The 24,397-nt window shown below is 45.5% G+C and overlaps 1 protein-coding gene across 7 annotated transcripts in view; it reads right to left on the reverse strand.

Annotated features, from left to right (window-relative positions):
- Positions 1-657: 657 nt before the first annotated feature.
- LOC119437428 (glycerophosphocholine phosphodiesterase GPCPD1-like) overlaps positions 658-24,397 on the reverse strand; it is a 178,179-nt gene continuing 154,439 nt past the window's right edge. For all 7 annotated transcript variants that reach the window (XM_049660528.1, XM_049660527.1, XM_049660532.1 and 4 more), the window contains 4 exons: positions 13,542-13,672; positions 11,656-11,791; positions 5,950-6,110; positions 658-4,588 (listed from right to left, as the gene is read on the reverse strand). In XM_049660528.1, coding sequence (XP_049516485.1) covers positions 4,420-4,588; positions 5,950-6,110; positions 11,656-11,791; positions 13,542-13,672 — 597 coding nt within the window. In that variant the 3' untranslated portion in view covers positions 658-4,419. The remainder of the gene's footprint in view (positions 4,589-5,949; positions 6,111-11,655; positions 11,792-13,541; positions 13,673-24,397) is intronic.

A 24,397-nucleotide genomic window follows, 5' to 3' on the forward strand; every position in this document is an offset into this window, starting at 1 on the left:
GACAAGTGCAACACCTTCTCGAAAAAAAAAAGACATTTAGCTTTGTTATCAGTGGCCGACTACTGCACTGCACAACTGTGCAATTTCCGACATGACAGTATGCTAAGAAAAGCAAAGAAAAGCAAAGAAGAGCAACCTGCTGGGTAACCTATCTGGTATTCACGTAACCACCTGTTTCATACTGAAAGTCTGGCTTCTAACACATAATGGTCCACAGGGATTGAAAATGCTGCACAAGCAAGGCAACGTGAAAGAGTCTCGGCAAAACATGACTGGGCAACTTGAATATTCATGAAGGAAGAGCAGCACAATGCGATGTAAATCTTGCAGTGGCAAAACACTTCCTTCCACACAGGGTATTGTAAGCACAGCTATGCCCTAAACTGTCTTGCAGTCAGCACCCTATCAACTGCCGTACCTTCCCACACACACAGCATTGTTCTGAATCAGCCTATGGCCCCACTGTACTGTTTATGCCCCCACCCATTGCGTGTGCAACAGCAGTGAGCAACAGTCTTTGCGTCTTCGCCGAAGGCTTTCCAAGCAGGGCTGTGCATCCAGCCAACACAACATAGGCACTAAGCACACAAATGGAGCCCAGCAGTTGCGAATAAACAGTCCTTCAAATCAGTCTGAAGAAAAGTCAGTAAAAGGTACTCGCTGTCTCCAAAAGGCAGTTTATTCCACCTTTTGCTTGGACGTGTCCAAAGCAGCAGCGCTTCTGAACATGGACACAAGATGACCAAAAAGCATCTCCAAAGCAATACACACCCTCTGCAGAGGAAACGGTGTTAGTTTAAGTACAATGGCAAAACTGCCTTCAACGTACAGTGCAGTCCAGCTAGAATGCTGGACGTCGATCACAACAAGCATGTCAATAAATAACACTAAGAAATAAAAATTTGCTCAAGCCACCTTTAAAAAATTCAGGGCACTATTTTTTTTTACAGCAACATTCAACGAGCAAGTGCTAAATAACTATTTCACTCAAAGTAAAAAGATGACTTATGTGCACAGGTTCTTATTGTATATATAAGAGTAGAAGCAGAGGAAAATATCAAAGCATACAAATGTTCTATTTTCCATTGACATGCAAGAAAGTAAGTCAAGCATACAATACGTACAATCTCTATAGCTAAAAATGGCAACAGCACTTTCCCATGTGAGCTTTAGTGCTGAGCTCTGTACAGAGGCATTGCATAAAAAGCTGTAGTTTCGCCAAACCTTTGCTCTACATGCCAGGCAAAGGCAAGCTTATGGTGCACAAGGCACATGCGAATGGACGATTTTGAACAAGTGTTTCCAAGTGCTCAAGCTAGCACGACAGTTTGAGTCAAACAAAGTGGAATGCTAACTGCGTTGCAACATATTACCCCTCACACACCTCCCCTCCAATTCTGCCCCCTTGCAACCTTTAAACTAAGCATATAGACACTCAACCACTAAGAAATGCACATGAAACGAGAAACAAAGGTGTCATTCCTATTTACATTGACCCATCGAAACACACATGCACAAAAGATGATTCAACACAGTCAAGCCCTTGGCCGAAACGCTAGAGCTTGTGGCACAGTACAGCCTGCAAGGGTATAAAAGAACCAGCATATCCCTATTGACAAACCTGAACTTCTACACAATGCCTTACAAGGCCTTGGAGCTCGCGTGGGTCTTGTAATGCCACATGTGGAAAGTAAACAAATTATGTTTAGCTGACGACATTATGAAACCACCTTTTCCTTTTACAGACACCACGTTATGCAAAATTTTGGAACAGTTATTTACCTGTGGGCATACAAGCCCCATTTATTTAAGATTGCAAATTCTTTGCAGCTTGAAGTAGAGTTATTGTATTATAATAAATGAGACTCACTATCAGTAAGACATTTCATGACGTATTCTTTGATTCATGTTTAAACCGTTAATGCAGAACCATACCTTGTGCTGCACCGGAAATTCAAGAAAAATTTTATCTCAGATTATGGCATGATTATGGCATAACAATGACAAAGTGACAACAGCCTCCTCACAAATTCTACAGCAAAAAATTAACTACTAACTACCATAAGATAACCTAAAACAGACAGCTTAAGCTTACTAATGTAACACTTTAAATCCACCTGCTGTGCTACCAAACAACCAATAATAACCCTTGCCGAACTAATAAAGCATGAAGGCCAAAAGCAGAACTAGTACCATCAAGTTCAAGCCAATCATATTAGCCATCAAGTGCCTTGTACATGGAAATATTCCTCCTGGCTAGCAATCATCATGTGCCCACGACAAGTTATGGCACCAAGCTGCTTTAAGCACATCATGTTTGTGTTAAGTATAACTCAGGGTTGCAACATCCACCTCCATCTGTTATAGTACAAATATGGCATTAACAAAGAAATATGCACTAAGAGCAAGCTGAAGTGTCCTCATGCTTTTAGTTTGCACTCTCTACCAATGTGCATAAGTACCTAACGAACCCCCCCCCTGCTTCTGGTCAGTTTTTGCCTCAACTAGCAAAAGCTGTTGCTTCAGCTTGATGCTTAGGCATAGCACAAGGAACAGCAACTAACACCATCAGGCGATGGGAAATTGAGGATGCTCGAAATACTGGAATTAGACTTCTCACAATAAGTGACCCTACACAAGATGGCCGACGTCCCACTTGCGACACCGATGAGCTGAAGGTAGGCTTGGAAAGAGCAAAGATGCAGTAAGGGAGAGATAGTGGCAAGAATAGCAGCACCAGCTTGTGCACTCTTGCCTTATTTACACTCCGAAGGCAATGTCCACCATCATGTGTGGGTCAAACTAAATCTGTGGAGAAGTGCACTTGCAGAATTTCACATAACCCCTATTGCAGTTTAAAAAAAAGGTGGTGAAAGGATCTTGCTTTTGCAAATGGACGTTTGTTGCACAAAAAAAACTTATTCAAAAAATAAAAACAAAGAACAAGTAATGCTCCATCAGATGCACGTGTGCCAACTCGAACAGAAGTCTGAGCCCTAATAAACACTCAACACACGCAGGCACTTCAAGATGGCACAAATGCCCATTAATGGTGCTGTGCAGGCCACTACTAATTAGGAACAGGAAGGAGATAAGACAGCCAAACAATTTCTTGTGAATGCCTGTAGTCTCCTTTCCTATCCAGGAGCATAGAAGTCTTCCTCTCTGCCTCACCCACCTATGTCTCAGTCTTCACAACAATGTGCATATATATACTTAATTCAAGAGTGCATACAGACGCATATACAACTCCATCAGCAAAAGGTGCAGAGGTCAAGAGCCAAGAAGAACTGCATTATTTCACAAATACCTGCAAGAACTCCGCAATTATTCATAGTCTACGGCAAAACAGGCACTGAATGGTGTCAGGTTTTAACCGAGCATGTGTCAATGTAGCAATACAATATGTTTCATTGCAAAAATTGCTAGACAACCACAAAATCGACAGATAACAAAGTGTCACAATGTGGCATCAATACAGCCAGTGAAATAAAAAGGGGGGGGGGGGGAAGACGAGGAAGGCAAAAATAATTTTTTTACCTAAAAGTTTATACAATAGAGGTCTTGCATACATTTCTATTTAAGTGCTGTTTATACGTATACACTTCTTCGAAACATGTGGCAACAACTATTTTGGGGAAGCCATGCCAATGGCATTTGTACCAAAGGGCTTATTTACTTGTGTTATGTAGGGTGCGCTGCTGTGCTTTCCCTTGACTGCTTCGCACTGTTCATGCAATTGACAATTCAGTGATGTCCAGGTGCAAGACTGTCTGCATCCTAAATCAGGAAGCCTGTTATTCTTATGGCTCACGACCCAGCTGACTGTGCAGCACTCTCACTGACAGTATTGCTTCCTAACGATGACAGTGACCTGCAATGTTACCAACTCAGTGTCATTTTCTTGCCTCACCAATGGCAGACTATGTCATTAGCTAATAAGTGGCAACAGCGATAGCCCAGAGAAACGTCGTTCAACAGGAATATAAGCCAACAGTGCTGGCAAAAAGCAGTGCTACGTGCAATTGGGCAATATCAATTGGCCTGTACCATTATCAGGAAGCTATCTCAGAGACTCACACTGTCACCATTGGCTGGCACAGGCCACTATCCACGAGCAGTACAGGTTAACGATGAAGACTAATAAAAGTAAACAAACCCATGGCTTGTCTGCACTCGGGTGCCATGTAGCAGTTTTCGAAGCAGCGCCGGACATTCAGAAAGCGAGAGGAAGGCAAGCGATTCTGTCAGCGCCAATGACAGCTGGAATTATGAGAGGGGCCCGTTGAGCATAACTGTCACACAGCGCAAGGAAGACGGGAAGCAGAGCTCTGCAGAGGCACAAAATGCATGCATAGCCGCTTCTTCCTTTCGTCAGCCCCGATCTGCAGCATTGCACCAAGGAAGACAGGAAAAGGCCTAGGAGCCGCCCACGCTGCAGGAAGGGGTGGCTGAAGACACACTGTTCTCGGGCAGGGTCTCCCTGGAGCAGCTGCTGCTGGCCGCCTCGAGCAGACTTACCGTCGAACCAGCGTCCACGTGGAAAACACTCTCGTTCTCTGGACCACGTGCTATGAACAGGTCCAGCCTGGTTGAGAGGTGAGAAGGCATAAGAATTGATAGTGCCCAAGAGAAAACATCCGACAGCTGGGCCACTTGGGCTTCCAACACTTAATCGAGAGTGTTAGTAGCCAGTGGCTAGTTGGGATTCATTCAAGTATAATGATGAAAAAGCATGTCACATAACAAAACATTAATGATACAAACAAAAATATTTTACTAACATTATAATACTTTAAACTAATTATAACATGATACAATTTAAAACGTTTCCTGCATTTACACAAGTTTCACAACATTAGCATACATATCCTTAAAATTGTACAATCAACAGTTTCACGTATATAAACAGCATAACACATTGTAAGAGGGTTTATACACAAATACAATAACGTACAACATAAGTACACATGGTAGTCAATTGAAAATGGTTACTCGTCCTGAAAAAACAAAAAAAAAACATTTTGGGGGGGTCTTTAGCAGGTAATTTATTAAGTGGCTATATATTACTTAGAAAATGTCTTTTCAATGCTAAGGAGAAATTTTTACTGTTTTATTTCTAGTGGAAGGTTATTCCACTAGAGTAGCCTTCCGTAGCCTTGCACTGCGAAGGCTACGGCGGAGACGTCACCGTGGCGCGCAGTTCAAATTTCCAATTCGATGCCTACGCCGTGCTAAACGTAAGCCAAAGACGGCTGTCCTCAGAGAAGCGCAGTGTGCATAGCCACTGGACTCATGGCGGCACCTCGTGGTGGCAGCGGTGTAGCCGACCGCAGCGACCAATAGCAGCCGCGTATTGGAGTGCGCTTTATGACGAAATAAAGTGCACAGAAAAGAGCTAGAATCACGGGGTTTTTGAAACGAGAGTGTTTGAAAAAAAGGTGACTTCGCGCTCCGCTTGCGAGCTTCACGGACCGCGTACGACAGCAGAACTTGTCCAAGATGTTCACAACAGGGTACGCCACCCGCGAACTATGTTATTTTACCAAGCCCGAGGGGTAGTTCAGGACCCCTTTAAAGGTGACAAACGTGAGAATTAATCTGTAATTCACATACTATTTACTACTTCCAGAAACGTGCACAGTCTATGGTGCTGTGTTAGTTCTCAGAGGTCAAGAATCTGCATCTCATTCATTCACTACTCTACACTGAAATATTAGTAGACAGACATTCACCTCACCTTTGTTTGTTTGTTTCATTCTAAACCAAATGAAATGTAACTATGGCAGGTCTCCTAAAAATAAGAATTTAAAGCTCTTTCAGCTCTACTGCTTGTGTTAACATCAGTGATGCCTTCACATCATCACTTCCACTTTGGTTCCGAGCACATGTACACCATTGCCGCACTGCCACACTACAGGTCATATTCAACGGAGAGTAGGTACTCACTTGTCATAGATGACACCGTCAACACCTTTGCGCTTGAGACTAGAGATGGTCTCGCTGTGGTTGTTGTCATCGCCCCAGCAGAAAAGGATCAGCTTGTGCTCCTTCACGAAAGTGATGAGACTCGGCTCACGCAGCAGCTCTTCCGTGTGCACATTGATTCCCTGCATCACACAATTGGGCTGCCCACATAAACCTCACAGGCCAAACAAAATGTTCACCTCAAAATCTGGTACCAGTTTAGCCAAACAGTGACAAATTTAGAAAAAAAAAAATCTGGGCTGGGAGAACGATTCTCCCGGCCTCCCGATTTGAGAACTCTTCACTGTCGGCACGAACTGCAGCCAACGTGTGCAGCACCGATGACCACGAAAGTGGTGCCGAGCAAAGCGTTGCGCACTCCCCGCTTTTGTCTGTCGCGCCAATTGGCCTCATTGGGCTAACGATAACCCTCAGAAGCCACCTGCCATAAAAATGGAAAACAAGTTCCCTTGTGCCCCTACTGGATGGAATGGGTTAAGCTCACATGTAAATGGCAAACACTGAGCTGAATTTATGCAAACAGCCTGAACTGCCAGCTTCACGCCATGGCATCGCGACAATGCACAATGGGCAAATGCAAAACACACCCACGGCCTCGACCATCATGAAATTTCAAGTAGACTGAAGTACAACACTAAGCAAAAGGCTGCAAATGAATTTACTGTGCTTCTGGCACTGTAAAAAATGTTGAACTTGCACCTTTGCATGAAAATATTTGAGTAATACAGTTAAACTTGCTTATAACGAACCTCCATATAACGAATTCCTGGATATAATGAAGTTTTTCTATTCCCTGCCATTACTCCATAGAAGCACATGTATTTGAGACCTCTATGTAACGAAGCGGCAGCGGGAGACCCCCTCGATATAACGAATTTCCCCCTCCGACAACCTAGAGATTTCACCCCAAATTTCATCAATTTTTCGCGAGCAGCAACCGGAAGCACCTTCTCCGCCGCGACGGAATGCGAAGCGAGCGCACGTGTGCGAGCCGGGCCTGCATCCCTCAACCCGGCGATCTTGCCGCCGTGAGCGTGACCTTTCCCCCTCTCTTCATTCAAACCTGATCTTGCCGCTTGCTGCAGCTGGCCTAGCCCACCAAGCCGGCACTCTCTCCTTTTCCAGTTGGTGTTGCCGACGCGCTGGTACACGCTGTGACACATCACACTCGATGAGCGAAGACACGCGCTGTTAAACGCTGGCGGCGGGTGGAAGCGCCGCGGGAGAAGCGAGCGAAGTGACCTTCGTGCTGTTGTCTATCGCTTCAACGTAAACTGAGCGCCGAGAACACACAGCATGCACAAAGCTACGAGACTCTGCCCCAACGCAGATCACTTTCAAGATACGGCCCGCGCAACCGTGCGCCGCCGCGCAGTACGCAGTTGATGCCTGAGTACAGTACAATGCCGCCCCGCTATCCCTCCCCCTCGCTCCCTCACTGGTGCCTCGAGCGCAACGGAAGAAGGCGCGCTTCCTCCATGCTTTTCTAGCGCGGAGCGAACTATAGACGCGGTCGTCGGCTCCCCTCGCACGTTTCACTCGCACATACAGCATACGGCGTGCGGTGACTGCGTCATCGCCCTTGGACTTTATACGAGATATCTATGAGCCAAAACCAATTTTAGTGCCACAACGCGTCATAGACACCATCTTTGTATAGCAAATACGGATCTCAAGGGCCATACTTTTGTTGGCGGAAACCAAAAATATGCCATAGTTGTCGCCCCCGGCACTTTGAGCGGCCAATGCCATCGTCAAACCCCCAAGCCAAGCGACATGAAAAGTCAAAATGGCCGCTCGGGCTGGCGCAGGGTGGCAGTTCGCAATGTATGATGCGGGAACGGTCCCCCAGTTGCGACGCAACAGCGGGGTTACCAATGCATTGTGCCGGGACCGGCCGAAAACGAACAGCCAGGAAAACGCAGCCCCCGGGAACGTAACAGCGGGGTTCTACTGTAACACTATACGATACGACGCCATCGTCACGCTCGCTCTTTGTTTCCGATGCCTCGCGCTTCTGCGAAACGACATGCGTCCACGCATCCGGTACCTGGTGTGACATTCCAAGGATGAGTGCTTCGATGAAAATGGAAAACGGGTGCGCGTTACAATTGAGGGCGCGTTAGAATTGAGTTTATACAGTAAGCGTTTCTTTTTCGAATTTTCGTGCCGAACCTGCATATAACGAAATCATCTTTATAACGAAGTTTTTCGGGAATTTGTCAATTTCGTTATATCCAGGTTTAACTGTAGCAATTTATAAATAAACTAATCCAGAGATGAATCCATTTCCTTCGTTGCAAATAAAGAACCACTTTTTAAGGTTTGCCAACATCTATCAAATTTATATGCAAACCCTACTACTGCAGTGCACTCCACTTATAACAATACCACGTCTAACGAAATATCACTTATAATGATGAGTCAGCTTCAAAGTATCAACTTGTGCATTAGGGTTATGAGAAAAAAAACTATATATGAAGCCCCATATACAGAGTGTCCCAGCTAAAAGTAGCCATTGTGTTAAAAACGACGGAGTGTGCCAGAAGGCTCAAACCAACTAAGTGGTGTTGAGGATCGTGTGTTTTAGCCTGCGGTATTTTTTTCGTTTCAATTAATTATGTAAACTAATTGCCCAACTTTTAAAATATTCACTTCACCAAGAAACTGCCAATACGAAAGTTGTAGATCACATTTAAAAATGGCTGACTGAAGTGTTTGCAACAAAGTACCATTGATGGAGCTTCTTGTAAATTGCCTTTAAAGAAAGGCTGCAAAATACAAAAACAAGCGCTTCATAGCACCATTATTTCAGCGCTCCCAGACGATCGATCAAGAAATGAAATCCGCATATCTGAACAGCGTTTCCGGGATAGGCTTGGCGTTTCCGGTGGTGGCAAGGTACACAGCAGCAACTCTTGCTAGCAAGATATGATGACGAACGAATAGAAGATCATGACAATTGCACTTTCCTTCCCGACTAAACCATTCTGCGATCAACATTTACTCAAGCCTGAGCTTCTTTTCTTTCTTTTTATTTTTGATGCCTTTCTCATTTGGGCTTCATTCCATAGGTTGAGGGAATGATATGTTTATGCCCCGTCACGTCGAAGCGCGACACACCTTCATCACCGCTGCTCGCTCTGTGCACTCAATCGCGACAGGGCACGCGAGTGAGTAGCCTCGAAAAAAGGCATGCAAACAATGTCCTTTACTGATCAGTCGTCTGGGGGCGCTGAAATAGTGGCGCTATCACGCGGTTGTTCTTGCATTTTGCCGGCTTGCTTTAAAGGCAATTACATCAGTGGTACTCATCAGGCTCTATCAGTGGTACTTAGCTGCAAACACTTCAGTCGGCCATTTTTAAATGTGATCTAAAACTGTCGTATTGGCACTTTCTTGGTGAAGCCAATATTTAAAAAGTTAGGTAATTAGCCTATGCTAATTAATTGACTTTGCAAAATGAAAAAAAAATGCTGCAGACTAAGACACATAAACCTAAAACACAACTGAGTTGGTTTGAGCGTTCTAGCACACTCCATAGTTTTTGAAATGTAGACTACTTTTTGCTGGGACACCCTGTATAATGTTATGTAATGACCACATGTCTCAGTCTTTATTCCAGACATGCATACACAAATACATGGCTGAGGAGAAGGGAAAAAAAAGCCGCTCAGTCGCGGCTTGACAAAGCTCCCTTCCCCTCGTATACATCGGTACTATGGTATGCACGGAAACAGAAATAGCACAGGCTAATGAAGTAGGATAAAACACTCAAAACTGGAAAAACATGGTGCACAATAAAATGGCCAATACTACAAATACATTATATCTCCAGATACATTCAAAGTAAGTTGCAGTCACAAAAAGCATTAAAGTAGCTGTGAAAAAGCACACATTACCTAAATAAGTTTCGAAGAGAGTTAAAGGAAAGTTCGCGTATTGAGGTGTGAGAAAAGCCAAACTTGTTAAGCAGAGAAGGCAATGTATAGCTTAGGGTTTGAAAGCCGTAGTTAGTACGTGGGTGAGGCACAGACCAATACTCGTGGGATACAACAACAAAAAATGTGCCTTCTGAACACTGTTTTCCATGCAGACTGAGCTTGACATTTGCATTACTAAGTTCCCCTTAAACGAACAATGCCGAGATGGGGCAAAAAGCTTGCCTATGCGATTTCGTATCTGCTGCTATTATTGTGCAGCGTGTCCCGCCCGTGCGCAGATTGCAAAAGCCACGGAGAGCAGCGCCAGTTGATACAATGCGCCACAAGTTGACACGAGCTGTCCGCGTTGCCTATCACCAAAATTGCGCTTCGTAAATGTTCAGCGGGAAAGATGAAAAAAAAAAAAAGAAGTAAAAAGTGAAAGGTGAAAAAGTGAAGTGGCACAGTGGTGCCTGCCTTTTCTACAATCTCTCAGCGAGCGCGGATACGTGCTGTGGAAGCAGCCCTGAAACAGCGGACAGCCCAGTTTGTAGAACATGGCACCGAAAAAGCGCAAAGTTGTGTCGTTTGAGAGGAAGCTGCAAATTTTGCAAGAGTCAAAGTACGAGCGCGTGCAGTCGATGATATTGTTGATTCTGAAAGACGGGTGCGCCGCATTCATGAAGACTGGAACCATGCTGACCAATGAAAAAGGGTTAGGGGCCCTTTTCCACCAAAAACAATTTTTTAGAAAGGCAGGCTTTGTGTGCCAGGGCAAAACCGATTATTGCATTTGAATCGCTGAGCACTGTACACTTTAGGTGACTGAGACCACTGGCATAGTGTTTGTATTTGTCCAAAGTTACCCAGAGTAGGCTTAATTGAAATTAGCTACTAATTAGCGAAGCTCACTTGTGCAAATTTTTAAACATTCGTTTTAGGGTATAAATGTGAGTAAAGGTAGTAGAGCATGTTGAGGAATGCACAATGAAGTTGTTTCCAATTATATTTTTATGTGGTTCTTTTTTCCAGGATCCGAAGATAGCCCACAATAATATGGAAAAAATGATGTCACTGCATGCTTGGTATGCAGCACTCTCAACCGTGTTTCCAACGAACAAAGCCTGCTTGTCGTAAAAGAAACCAATGAGCATGTTTTGATTGCTTTCAGTGCCGGCCCAGCAATCATTTTGAACAGTGCTGACATGGCTGCCTGGATGGTGGGGGCCTACTGCTTCTTTTTACAAAGCAACATGCAGCCTTCGTTCTTTGCAAACATGATTGAGAGCACTGAACACACACAAGCATGCAGTGATGCAATTTTTCACATTTCATGGGCTATCTTCAGAGCCAAGAAAAGAAAACACCATGGAATATAACATGGACAACTTCAAAACAACTTCATTCGGTGTTAATGAGCATGCTTTGCAACTTTTACAATTACAATTTTGCTATAAAGCAAATATTTTTAAAAGTTGCATAATCGAACTTAGCTAATAAGCTAATTGCACGGCAAAACCTACTCTCAGCAACTCTGAAGGACTACAAACAACATGCCATTGGTCTCAATTGCCCAAGATGTACCACTTTTATAACTTGGCTCAGCTTACGTGAAACGCCCAGCACATATGTTTCTCATAAGAAGACTTCCCTCATGACATTTTTCTCAACATCTATGCTACAGATTTCATTGAAAGAAGAGAGAGAAAGGAGAAATTTATCCGAGGACAAGGGAAGTACTGACCAAAATGTGGGTGCAGAGGGCAAAGTAGGTGCCCATTTGGATCGTAGAAGTGCGCGTGTCCAAGTAGGGTGGGTACTTGTCTGTCTGGCCCTGGGTCAGGAATAGAAGTGGGTACTTGTTCTGCTTAAGCCGGATCCTGCAAAAAATGGGGCCAAATGTCAGAGCTTGCTGCTAGTAGGGCATTGCACATAAAAAAAAAAGAAGTCTCGAACATGCAGCCCAAGAAACTCGTATATTCAAGTAGTTTAGGACATGTCATGTCAACACAGTCAATACAATGTTACCCAAGCCTAAATCATGTCAGCACAGAATAAAACTTAACCGCTTCCAGTATTAAACTGCATCACGCTGTTGCCTGCAGAGAGCATTCTGATATGTACGCAAGCCAGCATTTCTGCAGTTCTACATGCCAAAACCCCAGTCTTATTGTGAAATACGCCATAGTGTGGGAAACACGAGATTAATTTTGACCACCTGGGGTTCTTCAACGTGCACCTAATGCACTGGCGCACAGGCGTTTTTGCATTTTGCCCTCATCGAAATGCAGCCACGGTAGCGGGGGATTTGATCTCGAGACCTCATGCTTGATAGTGCAATGCCATAGCCGCTAAGCCACCATTTAGAGAAAGTTCAAAGACAAGGGCTCTTCACCCATGTTGTCAACTACTTTTTCAGATAGGCCCTATGCGGCAGTCAAAAAAACCATACGAGACCCTATGCAGCCTTTGCCTTGGGCCCTCTGTTTGGCCCTATGTACTAATTGTTTCATCCAAATACTTAACTAGTGATTTCAAATAAGGAGCAACATAAACAATCAATAACAAGTGGTAAAAAATATAAGACTGAAATAGCAAAATATTTTTATACATGTTTTCTATATAATTAAACTTTCTACAACTTGCACCACATCTACGTCTGCCTAGCAGCCTTTTATAGCTACAAAAAACGTGCCTTTCAGAAGCTGTGTTAGTTTTATCCTTCATATACAAGGAAACTTCAGTTTCAAATGCTGCACTACCACCCAAGGTAATGTTGCGAGAATTAGAATAGAAACTACACCTGCATATCATATGCTAACAAAGCACAAGGTACAATAAGCAATTATTAGTCGTTCATTTCGAAAAAAGTATGTTCTTATGCAATGCTATGAACACCTCACAAAAGCAGAAATACCTGTTTACGCTTTGCTACAACACCAGCGTATGCAGTATATTTCCTTTCAGTTGATTTGAATATGCCGTATACAATCTGCATCTTGAAAGTTCGAGAGTGTCACAGCAAGATCTTATATTATCACAATGCTTCAGTTTTACAGCTTTAAGTCTATCCCACTTTTCTTAGTTTAGACATACATGCTTGATAAGTTTGGTCTAATCGCAGCAGCAGTGTGTAGTAAAGATGAACTGGGAACAGATATATTTCTGGACTCTTGTGTGGTCATTATATGTTCCTCTATATATGAGAATTTCGTGAACCTACAATGGATTTCTGCAGAAATTTTCAAACTCTGCCAGTGTCACCTGTTTAGTGCACTGCCCGTGTACAGTGGGACATAATTTCACTATTTCACAGCCTTGCTTCTCCATCTAAATTGACTAGAATGAAGAAAAGTATTTTTTCCCTTTCTCCTGCACAAATGAGAGAGAAGCTTACTCTGGCATGAATGTAGCCTAGGAAAAGAAAAACTATCGCGGCAAACGGCACTCCAAGAAAATGCAATTTTATTGACAGGATACAAAGGCAAGAAAATTGGTACACGCGAAAAACGTGGCTGACAAAGATAGGTGCAAACTAACAACTGGCAGCAGTGAAGGGCAAGGCTCAATGAAAGAGGGGAGGGGAAAAATACCTACACTTAGGCCATAAAAAAAGTTCAGGCTGCTTACATGGTGCAGATGTCTGGGTGGAAGCAGGAGAGAATAATGTAGCGCTTTGCACTGAAGTCGAGCAAAGTGCACAGTATGATGTCCACGTACTGGTTGATGTCAAAGTTTAGGTCCATTTCCCATGTGCCATCCTGGGTGAAAAAACAAATTGGGAGGGGAAGGAGACAGTGAGCCGGGTCACTCTTATCAGCACAAGCTCAAGATCTGAAGCCTTCATAAGGGGGCTTTGATACGAACCATTCTAGAAAGTACAGTGTAGACCGCTTATAACGCGAGTCTCCGGAGTCACGAATATCTGCACTATAAGCAGTACCGCACTATAACCAAAACAACGATTTTCAAGCCCTGCACGTATGCATAACATGTAGACCAAGCATGTAGACACGCTTTGTACTATCGCGCGCACATCGCGATCATGTTTTCGCCAGTAAGCTGGCAAAAACATAATCGTGATGTAGCCGGTACTCTTCAAGCTCGGCAGCTTTACACCGAGTCAAAACAAAACAACTGTTTGCCGCAACCGCTGCGGAAAAAACCGTAACCGCTATCGACGTGATTATGAACGGTGACTTTGCGGTGTTGAAGGCACGCGCCCAATGCACGCACCGAGTCTCGACGAATTAACTACTATTCGCTGCAACAACTGCAGCCGAAACCGTGGTCGCTATCTATGCGATCATCGATGGCAACTACGCAGTTTTTTTAGGCACGCGGCTGACGCACGTACTGAGTAAAAACGAAACTACTGTTCGCTGCAACCGCTGCAGCGAAAACTGCGGCTGCTATCGAAGCGATTGTGGATGACGACTACGCAGATGTATGCAGTTACGAAAGCCCACGGCCAACGCAGTGTTATGCGCGGCGATAAACGCAAGAATGCAGGCTTTAGACACAAATAGGCTCGAAGCGTTCCGGCGTTGCTGTCAGTCACGTACGATTTCAACTAATGGCTGTGGTGATGCGGACTCCGCCGCTTCGTTTCGGTTGGACGCTAGCGCCGTTCTTGCTCTTTTGCGCCGCACATTTGCGGCGCTCCTTGCTCACCGAGCTCCGAAAGTAGTCCAAATTAACCCATGTGCAGCCAAATAAGTCCGAATTAACGAGAGTTTGATTGCATTGAATAATGCATACGCCGGCCGGCAGCACGCACCTCGTTGAGAAGCGTGCTCGCTACCGCCCTTGTTGGCGAGATTTTCCCGTGGAAGCCGTATTATAACTGGTATTTCATCTCACGCGGCTGCACTGTAAGTGGTATGCGTGTACATGGAGTTCTATGGGAGGGTAAACGGGAGTCGAAAAAGGCTGCGTTGTAGCCAGTTCTGCACTATAAACGGTTATAAGTACTAAGTGTGTACTACTGTACTGTACTAGTATACAGTATACTGTATACTATAGCAGACAGCACACTTAGTATACTGTACTAAGTGTGCTGTCTGCTTTAAAGACCCTCGACACATAAGCCGAGGAAGAGCCTTCTCTGAGGATAGTGCTTCTCATCCTTCAGTGAGTTATCACACGTTGACTGCATGATCAAACAAGACATCCTTTTTGTTTCTGCAACAAGGTAAGCAATTGGCTGCTTCCTAGCCACATGGCAAAATAACTCTACTAACTGATAATTCGGACAGCTTTGCTGCACTGCCACTGGCATCATAGAAGTAATGTACGACCAAAATTTCAGATGCCTTACAGCATGGGTTCTCAAAGTGGGTTCTGCGGAACCTACGGGTTCCGCAGGCCCCTGCTCGGAGTTCCGCGAGCCACTGATAAATTTTCCCTGGTCCCGCTCTCGACAAGTGTCTAAAACGGCGAACATGATGTGCGCTTGATCCAAAGAACCTCCATTACTCATGCCCAAGTTACGGTGCCCGAGTGTCAAAAAGCACATCACAGTGCATAACAGCAACGCGCGAACTGCGCAATAAATACGCAAGCAGCTTGTAGCCACCCAACCTCTGAGAACGGGCAGCGCGCCTAAGCTTTCGCACTTGAATCTCGGAGGCCGTAACTTACCACCATGCGCCTTTCTCCTATTTGTAGATAGGGTAGGTGCCGATAGCGTGCGCACTGACCTATACGTTGGAGGAAAAATTAAAAAAAAAAAAAAAAAACGCGGAGCACCGCAAATGCGCGCCGCAGAAGAGCAAGAACGGCGTAGCGTCCAACCGAAACGAAGCGGCGCAGTCCGCGTAGCCGTGGTCCTCAGTGGTCCTCTGCTTGCACCGTGGTCTGCAGCGGCAATCGTACGCTGCACGTGACTGACAGCAATGCCGAAGCGCTTCGTGCCTAATTGTGCCTTTAAAGCCTCTATTCTTGCGTTTATCGCCACGCGTAACACCGCGTTCGCGGCTAGTCGCGTGCCTTCGTAAGTGCGTAGTCGCTATCTCTGATCGCGTCGATAACCACCGCAGTTTCGTCCGCAGCGGTTGCGGCAAATAGTTTCATTTTCACTCGATGCGCGCGTCGGCTGCGTGCCTTCACAACTGCTTAGTCGCCTCCCATGGCAGCGTCGATAGCGACCGCAGTTTCGTCCGCACTTCTTGCAGCGAAAGGTAGCTTCGTTTTGACTTGGTGCGTCTGTCAGCCGCCTGCCTTCTGAACCGCAAGGTCGCCGTCCATGATCGCGTCGATAGCGGCCGCGGTTTCATCGACAGCGGTTGCGGCAAGCAGTAGTTTCGCTTTTACTCAGTGCAAAGCTGTCGAAGATAAAAAGCACCGGCTACATCGCGATGGACGGACAATTTGTTGGCAAGCAGCTGAGTGGCGAAAAAATAATCGGGATGTGCACCCTTTGATGCAAAGCGCGTCTCAGATGAAAACGCGCGCCGCGAAGGATGTCGCGAGGCCTTCGCCACTGCTAGCGCTAATCAGTCATGAATTTCAGCTTCCGCACTGGCCTTGTGCTAAATAGAAACAAGATTTGACGATTCATTGAGTGAATAAAAGCGTGTTGACGTAGTGCAGCATTTGTTTGTTTTCTTGATACCCTCGATAATTCGGTTAAATCGGGGGGGAGGGGGGTTCCTTGGCACTTTATGGAGCTTAGCAGGGTTCCCTGGGATGAACGTACCTGAGAACCCCTGCCTTACAACATACCATTCGATAACTCAAATTCCATCTGCACGAACATGCACCAATTATGGCCGCCAAGTCGTGCTGAAAGAGTGACGTTTTTGTTTCAATACATTGCCAGCGCCTACTCAAAACAAAGTAATGAAGCCTAGTCAAACCAGTACAGTTGCTGACCAATAATTCGGGCTCAAAGGGGACCGCCAAAAGGTCTGCATAGTCGAGAGTCCGAAATACCAAATTCGTCAAGAAATTAGTGACTTTATTCCACAAATTGCCTAAAAAGGTGTGCTGTATTCTCGACAAAGTTACTATACTGACTAGAGGAAAAGCTCGGCGAAAAAAATGGCAACCGCAATGACGCCACCATGTTGCTACCTCTTAGCCCCTTTTGCAGCGCTAAATATAAAAAAACAATGCCAAAACAAGCATTTACACATAGCAAGTACATACAGACAATGTGTAAAGTTCATTCCATATATTTTTTAGAAAGAGCCGATGACCATTTATAAAATTTCGATGTGGAACTTGCAGTGTGTGAAAAGATTTGTTGCAGGAGCCTGAACTAGATGGCACCATTATATTGAGGGAGGCTCGGGATTGCGACAATTGCACGTCTCATCTGAACAGGTCTGTTTTAACTGGTTCAGCACCTGAACCAGTTCATGAGGTGCTGCACCCTGCCATTCGTTACAGCGGTGCAGCAATGGCGCCCTCTGAACCAAGCAGTTCCTTTCAAAAGGTGCACAAAAGGTGAAGCACTGGTTCACAATTTTGGTGCAACCTTTCTACTGTCGGTGCTGCCTTGGTGCAGACGTACCAGTGCAAAGTAGCAACGCAGCAGACAAGCGCTGTTGAATCCCCACTCACACGCATCTGCTGTCTCTATGCAAGCACTGTATTTGCGCCTCAGAAGCCGATCATACCTGTGTTTCAGGACCTCTTAAACTTACACACTCGGGGCGCATTAGTCAGACAAAACATAACACCTGCACCGGATCTGCATCTCGACATTCGTTTTGAGTGTCGCGTTGTGCCTGGATCATAGAAATCGAGCTGAACAATTTCTGAACTTCTCGTGCACCGCTGCGAACTGGTTCGCAGTAGTGCAGGCAAAGCGAACGGACCAAATCGCATCTTGTCTGCAGCTGCGCGCTTGCTAAGAGTAGAAACGAGGCGGCACCCTTGCGGTTACCGATTTCAATGCATGGCCACTATGGGAGCTTTTCCTCTAGTGTCGGTTATATAAGCTCTATGGTATTCTTGGATCATGACTTTCAGAGATATCTTCAATTTCGTGTGACTAGTGCAAAACGCATTAGCGTTAACAGTCAACGGCATACTTGGCACAGTGCTAAGCATGCCATGTTATCGCAGTGAGAAAACGCTGTCACACGCTGACGCGACCGGTGCTAGTCGCATGAAATATCCTGAAAGCATCTTCGAAAGCGATCAAGAATTCGACTCAAGTTCGTCAACGCACTGCTGCACACACACACACGCTTGCCTTTGGCCTAGACAATCTGTGGCCACGATGTTCTAGCATTGCTTTTATGATATTCCTTTTCACACTCTTCGCGCTCCATCAGTGGTCAGAGCGGTGCTCCACCTATGCTGTCAATAGGATCAGGAACGGTGGAAGAGTAACTGAACTCTCATGAGAAATTGTGCAAACCAAAAACGAAGCTTTTATAGCTTGGCTTCTCCTGCGGTTTGGGCGTGGTCAGCAACCTGCCAAACTGTATTATGCCTAAGGGCAATCTTTCAGAAAAAAAGATAAAATAACTAGATCAACTAGGCTTCGGTAGTTTCAGTTTCCAGGCAGCACTGGCGACTTATCTAAATGAAATTATCTGCATTTCTGCTCAACTCGGTGGCCAAATTGGCAGATGGCTGTGCAGTCGGAGTCCGAATTATTGCACGGCGTGCTGTTAGGTGCCCAAAATTTTGGCCATTCTTATACAACAAATCTATGGGGGCAAGTGACGGTGCCACAGAGCTGTCCCTATAATCAAGTATGTCCAAATTATCAGTCAGCAACTGTGGTCGCCGACCATGCCCAAACAATGATACAAGCCAAGCCACTAAGTTGTCAAAGCTTTATCCGTGCTTTGTAGTGAGCGTTGTGCATATCTAGCACCTTACGTTACATGCTAAATATCAACACCATCTTGGGCGACTTCTCTGGCTCCTGTTACAAGTTTTCTATGCTCAGAAACGCCAAGTAGCTTCGAATAGCGCCTTTACCCTTGTTGTCCAGAATGACGAGAGTGGTGATGAAGTGAGGAAAGTGTCAAAAAATGACTGTCACGAAAAAACCAATTATTCGGCTATTGGAGCTTGGTCCGCCTCTGTTCAACTGACAGGGGATAGCGATTTAGTGTATGCACTGACTATACTTTCATGTATCTGTAGTGAAACCATGATGGTCGAAGTAGAAGCTTCCAAGGTCGCATGCGTGTGTACGTTCCCCCACTTTGGAGATAGTCAATTTTGGGCGAATCTTATTTACGAATAAAAGGAACAGGGGAGACTGAATTTTGCAGGTTTAAGCGCACATCTAGTTCTGACCCTTTCAATAAAACAACCGGATTTATTCTACACCAGAGCCACTTATCACTAGTCACAACCTGCTCCTGAACCTCCCCCCCCCCCTCAATGGCCATCTGTAATTTCCCGGAATGGTCGGCTATGCATTTAATTAATGCGGGAAGAGTGCAGCACCAATGATGTGGGATGTTACGAGACATTAAAGGGCTGCATGAGGAAGCAAAACATCCACAGATGCAAGAAGGTAGATATGGTCAATTCCACGAGAGATCGAAAGAAGTGGTATATTTGACATTTCTAATTTTTCTAATAATTTTACATATTACACACACGTGACTGAATAGTGCTAAACTGCTACTGTTTAAAGAAAGCTATTAGTAAACGGGAAAAAAATCAAGGATCGTCGGGCAGCAACGACAATTTTGCGAAATGTGTTTTCTTAAATTCACGACAATGCTTAACGCCACGCAAGTATAATATAGCAAATGTGTTTATTTCCAGTACAAGTCAAACAGGAAGTAGCTCATGGTATTGTCCAGACTTATGAATTTTTTTTTAATTCTTGAAAACGCTATGTTTTTCAAGCTTGCTCATCTTTGGGACTCTGTTGCTACTTCTCTGTATATCCCAGCATGTTGCGATTTACAGCAGAGAAAGGCCTTTAGGTGGATAACAAACTTGCACATTTTTATTCTAGTTATTTTTGAAGTAACAACTTTTTTTACTCAAAACATCAAAATGAGAGCAATGTTACTTGAAAAAAGACCCTCTCAATCTCATTCGGTGTTGCCTAAATATTGATCTCCGAGGACTGTGGAATATCATTTGCGATTTTTATTAGACCAATGTTACGAATGTTCGGATATTGTGTTTTGTGAGAGTGGTGCATAGTGCAGAAATGAGCATTCCTTGCGAAAACGTAATACAAGGACACTCCTCCTTCTCTTCCGAGCCTTATCGATGGCAAGAATGAGGTATTTGCGGTTGGTGGAAAATGTTTTTGGAAAGGATACTGTTCGAACAAAATGCACTCGTGTAGTTCGCAAGTTCAGTACAGCGGCCAATATGCCTCGTCAACAGGCAACGAGCACATTTAGAGCCCTTCATTCTTTTTTCAGCAAGGTGCCAAAATGAAAACTATGCAAATAGTCAGAGGGCTAATGATGTTTGCCTTATGCAGTACCTGTGTGCCCGTTCAGACGATGTCGAAGCGCAGATGACAGTGAAATGCATATGTGGAAGAAGAGGGCGAGTTGCGTGGCTTGGCCAGTAAACCAAGTGCAGCAAGAAACTTTTGAGCTTTATGTTACGTCTTCTAGAACTCTTTGGGTTACGATGTATACTGCTTGGGGGTTGCAGGTGTTCTGTCATGTGCTTAGCTTGGCATGGGTCAGGTTACCAGACACTGCCACTTGAGTTAGAGAGCCATAGTGAGCAAGGGTGCTGCGCGGCGTCTCAGCAGTTTATGTATAAACAGAAACCGATGAGGTTGCCTGGGTGGGACATAGCACTTAGGCCTCGAAAGCGAGCTTGATCTTGGTTCTGCGAACATCCTGCACTCCGACGGCAGCGATGTGCCAACTACCTGATGGTGCAGAAGAAAATTCTGTTCCATCGAAATTTCCATAGCGCTGATGTCAGCGCCTCTCTGTTGCGGAAGGCCTTGCAACAAGGTGCGCGTCCAATTAGAGATGGAGATCAGACCTGTCAACACTGCTTTAAGCGGTACAAAGATTTGGTGATACCGGTGACATCTTCGTACCCGAGGAAGAGACGGTCGGCAAGCTGAACAGGCACATAGAGTTCACCGATGTTTCACCCTTGAGGCACCCAAGTCGTGTTCCTCAAAGACAAAGAAAAGGTTATGCAAAAAGGAAGCAGAGTGAAATCGAAAGCGCTGTTGCAGTCAAAATTCGATCAGGGGTCAGCACTCTTTTTGGGAGAACTGCTAGCCCTGAACCCTCATGGAACGATTGTGATGGCTGCCTTGAATGGTTGGGATACTTGAAAGCCTACAAAGCGTCTACATCTAATTAAGGGAGCCTACAACTGTTGATACTGCTGCCCCCAGCAAACTTTGATCCACAAAAAATCCCGGTCGCCATGCCAAGTTTATCAAAGTACATGATTCACAAGGCACAAAGTTGACGTGAGAAGCACGGCATATGGACAGCCCCAGATCGACTTCAGAGGTCTTGTTTAAGCACTCAAAATGGATGCAGGCCGCCATGGACCTTCACACAAAAGATGAGTATGGGTGCTCACGACAGAGCCCAAACAAGTAAGACGCATTTGTTGTTGATGGTGAAAAGCAGTACATGCCCAGAAGATTTACAACTCACTCAATGCAAGAGGCATAATGTGTGTTCAGGGCGGCGAATGTAGACATTGAAATGGAGTCGTCAAAGTTTTTATTTGCTTCTTCTTTGTGGGGTTCTATGTGCCAAAACCAGTTCTTATTATGAGGCACGCCGTAGTGGAGGGCTCCGGATTAATTTTGACCACCTGGGGTTCTTTAATGTGCACTAAAATGCAAGCACAAGGACGTTTTCCGAAATGCGGCCGCGGCAGCCTTTATTTGCTTCGTCCGAAGAGGGTTCTGCTTGCTCCCCAGCAAGAAGTGTGCTTTGTGGGTATTGTGCGAATGCTGATCAGTGTTTCCACACTAAAATTTTTATGAGTGATGTCTATAACATTGAGGACTTGAAAGAATTGCGTATGCTCCTCACCAACAGTGAAATGCTATCTAAGTGACTGAACTGTGTCCTGTGAGCAATGGAATAACTACAAGAACATTGGCGGCCCCACACGAGGCTGATGGCACATATGCGGTGTGGGAAAATGGAGACATTGTAAGGAAAACATCGCAACCGACTTCGTTTGAAGGAACTAGTGAAGTGGATCTCCAAGAGGGTTCCGCAGGACTGTATACGGCGGCAAGCATCCCTCGTTCTGCATTTTCAGATCGCAGAAAACTGGACTGCCATTGTTTCAAATGAGATTCAATCATACCAGTGGCACAAAAAAAAAGCGTTAGTTTTCACCTGTGCTGTAACCATCAGAAAAACAACATGCAGTTATGCTGTTATAAGTGATGACATGTCACATGACGCCAGCCTATGCTTGGTTTGCATTAATGCAAGATCCACAGGTGCCTTGAAGTCCCCCCAGAAAGCCACACCACCTACATAGGTGAAGGCGTCACAAGCCACTGCAAAAACAAATTTTAATTGTTTGACCTCTCACGCAAATATTATGAGTCAGTAAAGTGGTTCTCTGCGACCGGACATGGGAAGAACTTATGTGATGGAGTAGAAGGAATTGTAAAGTATCAAGCTACTCTTCACAACCTACGGGAAGAAAATGCCAAAGTAATATAGTCGGCATCTGAAATAGTCGCACAATTGCAAGGCAAGCTCAAGAACATCCATCTGATTCATGCACTTATGAGCGAGATTGAGTGCTTCCGTGATGAAAAAAAGGAAGGAGTGGGAACTCGTGACCCGTGTACAAGGCATCCGTTCGTGGCATGTTTGGCTATGCAGACCAGACACGGCTCACCCTAAATGTGTTTTCTCTGTGGCCCAAACTACTGCCACCAAACTTCACACAATCAAACCTTTTTAAATTCTAGTTGATCACATCTGGTGCAAAAATGAACTCTTGCGTTAACTAAACCGACACTGTTGGCGACTGCTATACTAGAGCACAAAATATTTTTGACTGTCATAAGGACCTTTTAATTTTGGAATAGCGTGACAACGTAACAGACAAATTGAGTGAATGTGTTTGTTAGCATCCATGACACGAATTCTGTTCCATGCAATCAGATGAAAGATGTGGGAATCCTCGGGTCCCATGACCGCCGCACGCGCAGCGAACGTCGCGTCAGGTGCTTGCGCGCCAAGAATAGTTGGGAGAGGGGAAACTTTCGTTCCGCAGGCGGCGCACGGGATCCGCAAGCGCTATCAGCGCCACAGGGTGGGTCACGTGAGATCCCGCTGACATCGCCCGGCTCTCTTTGGTCCCCAGCAAGCGGCAATGGCGGAAGTCACCGCCACCGCTCCCGTATTCCCGCACATGGTTAGTAAACTGCATTCTTGCTGCGGCAATCACCGCGGCCGCCCGTATTCCCCAGTTGGTAAGTCGGAAGCCCTTCTTTACCTAGTGTATTATTCTCTTCGAGGGAACCCTCAGCGATGTCAACTATAGCTAGCTGGCCTGCTCGAAGTGTTAGTTGCAGTCGTAATAAATGCTGTCCCGAGTGTACACGTGGTTGTCGTCTTGTTTCCTCGAGCTTGTACCGGACCGCGGTTGATGCGCAGGCATGCGCCAACCGCGGGGCTCGGTGTGCCGAGGCAAAGGGCCGTGGGCATATCCCCCCATATCCCGACATTTTGGCGTTCCCAACGTGGGGCAAGCTCTTGCAAAACGGGACGACGATCGGTTCAGTGCGAGGAAAACTTTGTCCGGACCAGCGTTCGGCCTCAGCCGAAGGCGTGATTGCTAGCTAGATTGGGCATGTGCTTTCTTGAGTGCGAGTTAACGCTGCACCAGTGTCACCGAACTCGTGTAGACGCTGAGATTTGCAGCGAGTTTTCTCATAAGAGTACGCCCGAAGCAAGCGAGTGCAGCAGCCGACGCGGTGGTCGATTTTCCCTGTACATATGTAAATAGCTTCCTTTCTGTAACTTTGGCTCTGGGAGCCGGAAACGCTGGCTAGGACGCCAGCGGGGCGCAGTCCCAGGAGTCTGCTCGGAAGCTGCGGGTTAAGCAGCGAGCGGAGACCACTTAGCTAGGCCTGCATCTCCTCACGGCGGTTCATTGGAACCCTTTATGAGTCTTTTGTGGCATTGGTATCCGTCATGGACATGATTAGGCCTAAGGCCCTTATGAGCTGCCGGTGACATGTTCGAAGACGACCATGCCGTGACATTTAGCGGGTGCAAACAGTTCGCTAGTTTTACTATACTTGCCCGAGCGGAGAAACCTCGTTCAAAACAAAGCTTATTTTGTTCAGATGGACTCAATATTTTGCGGGCGGAATAGCCAAAATCTCGAGGGACCATAGAGTGCTTTGTTCATACGAGCATCGCCCACTTTCACGCTGGATCGGACCAGAAAAATTCGGTCAAAGCGAATAACTTCATTCAAATGAACTGGATTGTTTCTTTTTTCGTTGCCGCATAAAGCTATATGGTAGACGGATGGTTCAGCATCGTGTCAGATGGCCGATG

Source organism: Dermacentor silvarum, chromosome 1, assembly GCF_013339745.2.
Source record: "Dermacentor silvarum isolate Dsil-2018 chromosome 1, BIME_Dsil_1.4, whole genome shotgun sequence".
Lineage (NCBI taxonomy): Eukaryota > Metazoa > Arthropoda > Arachnida > Ixodida > Ixodidae > Dermacentor > Dermacentor silvarum.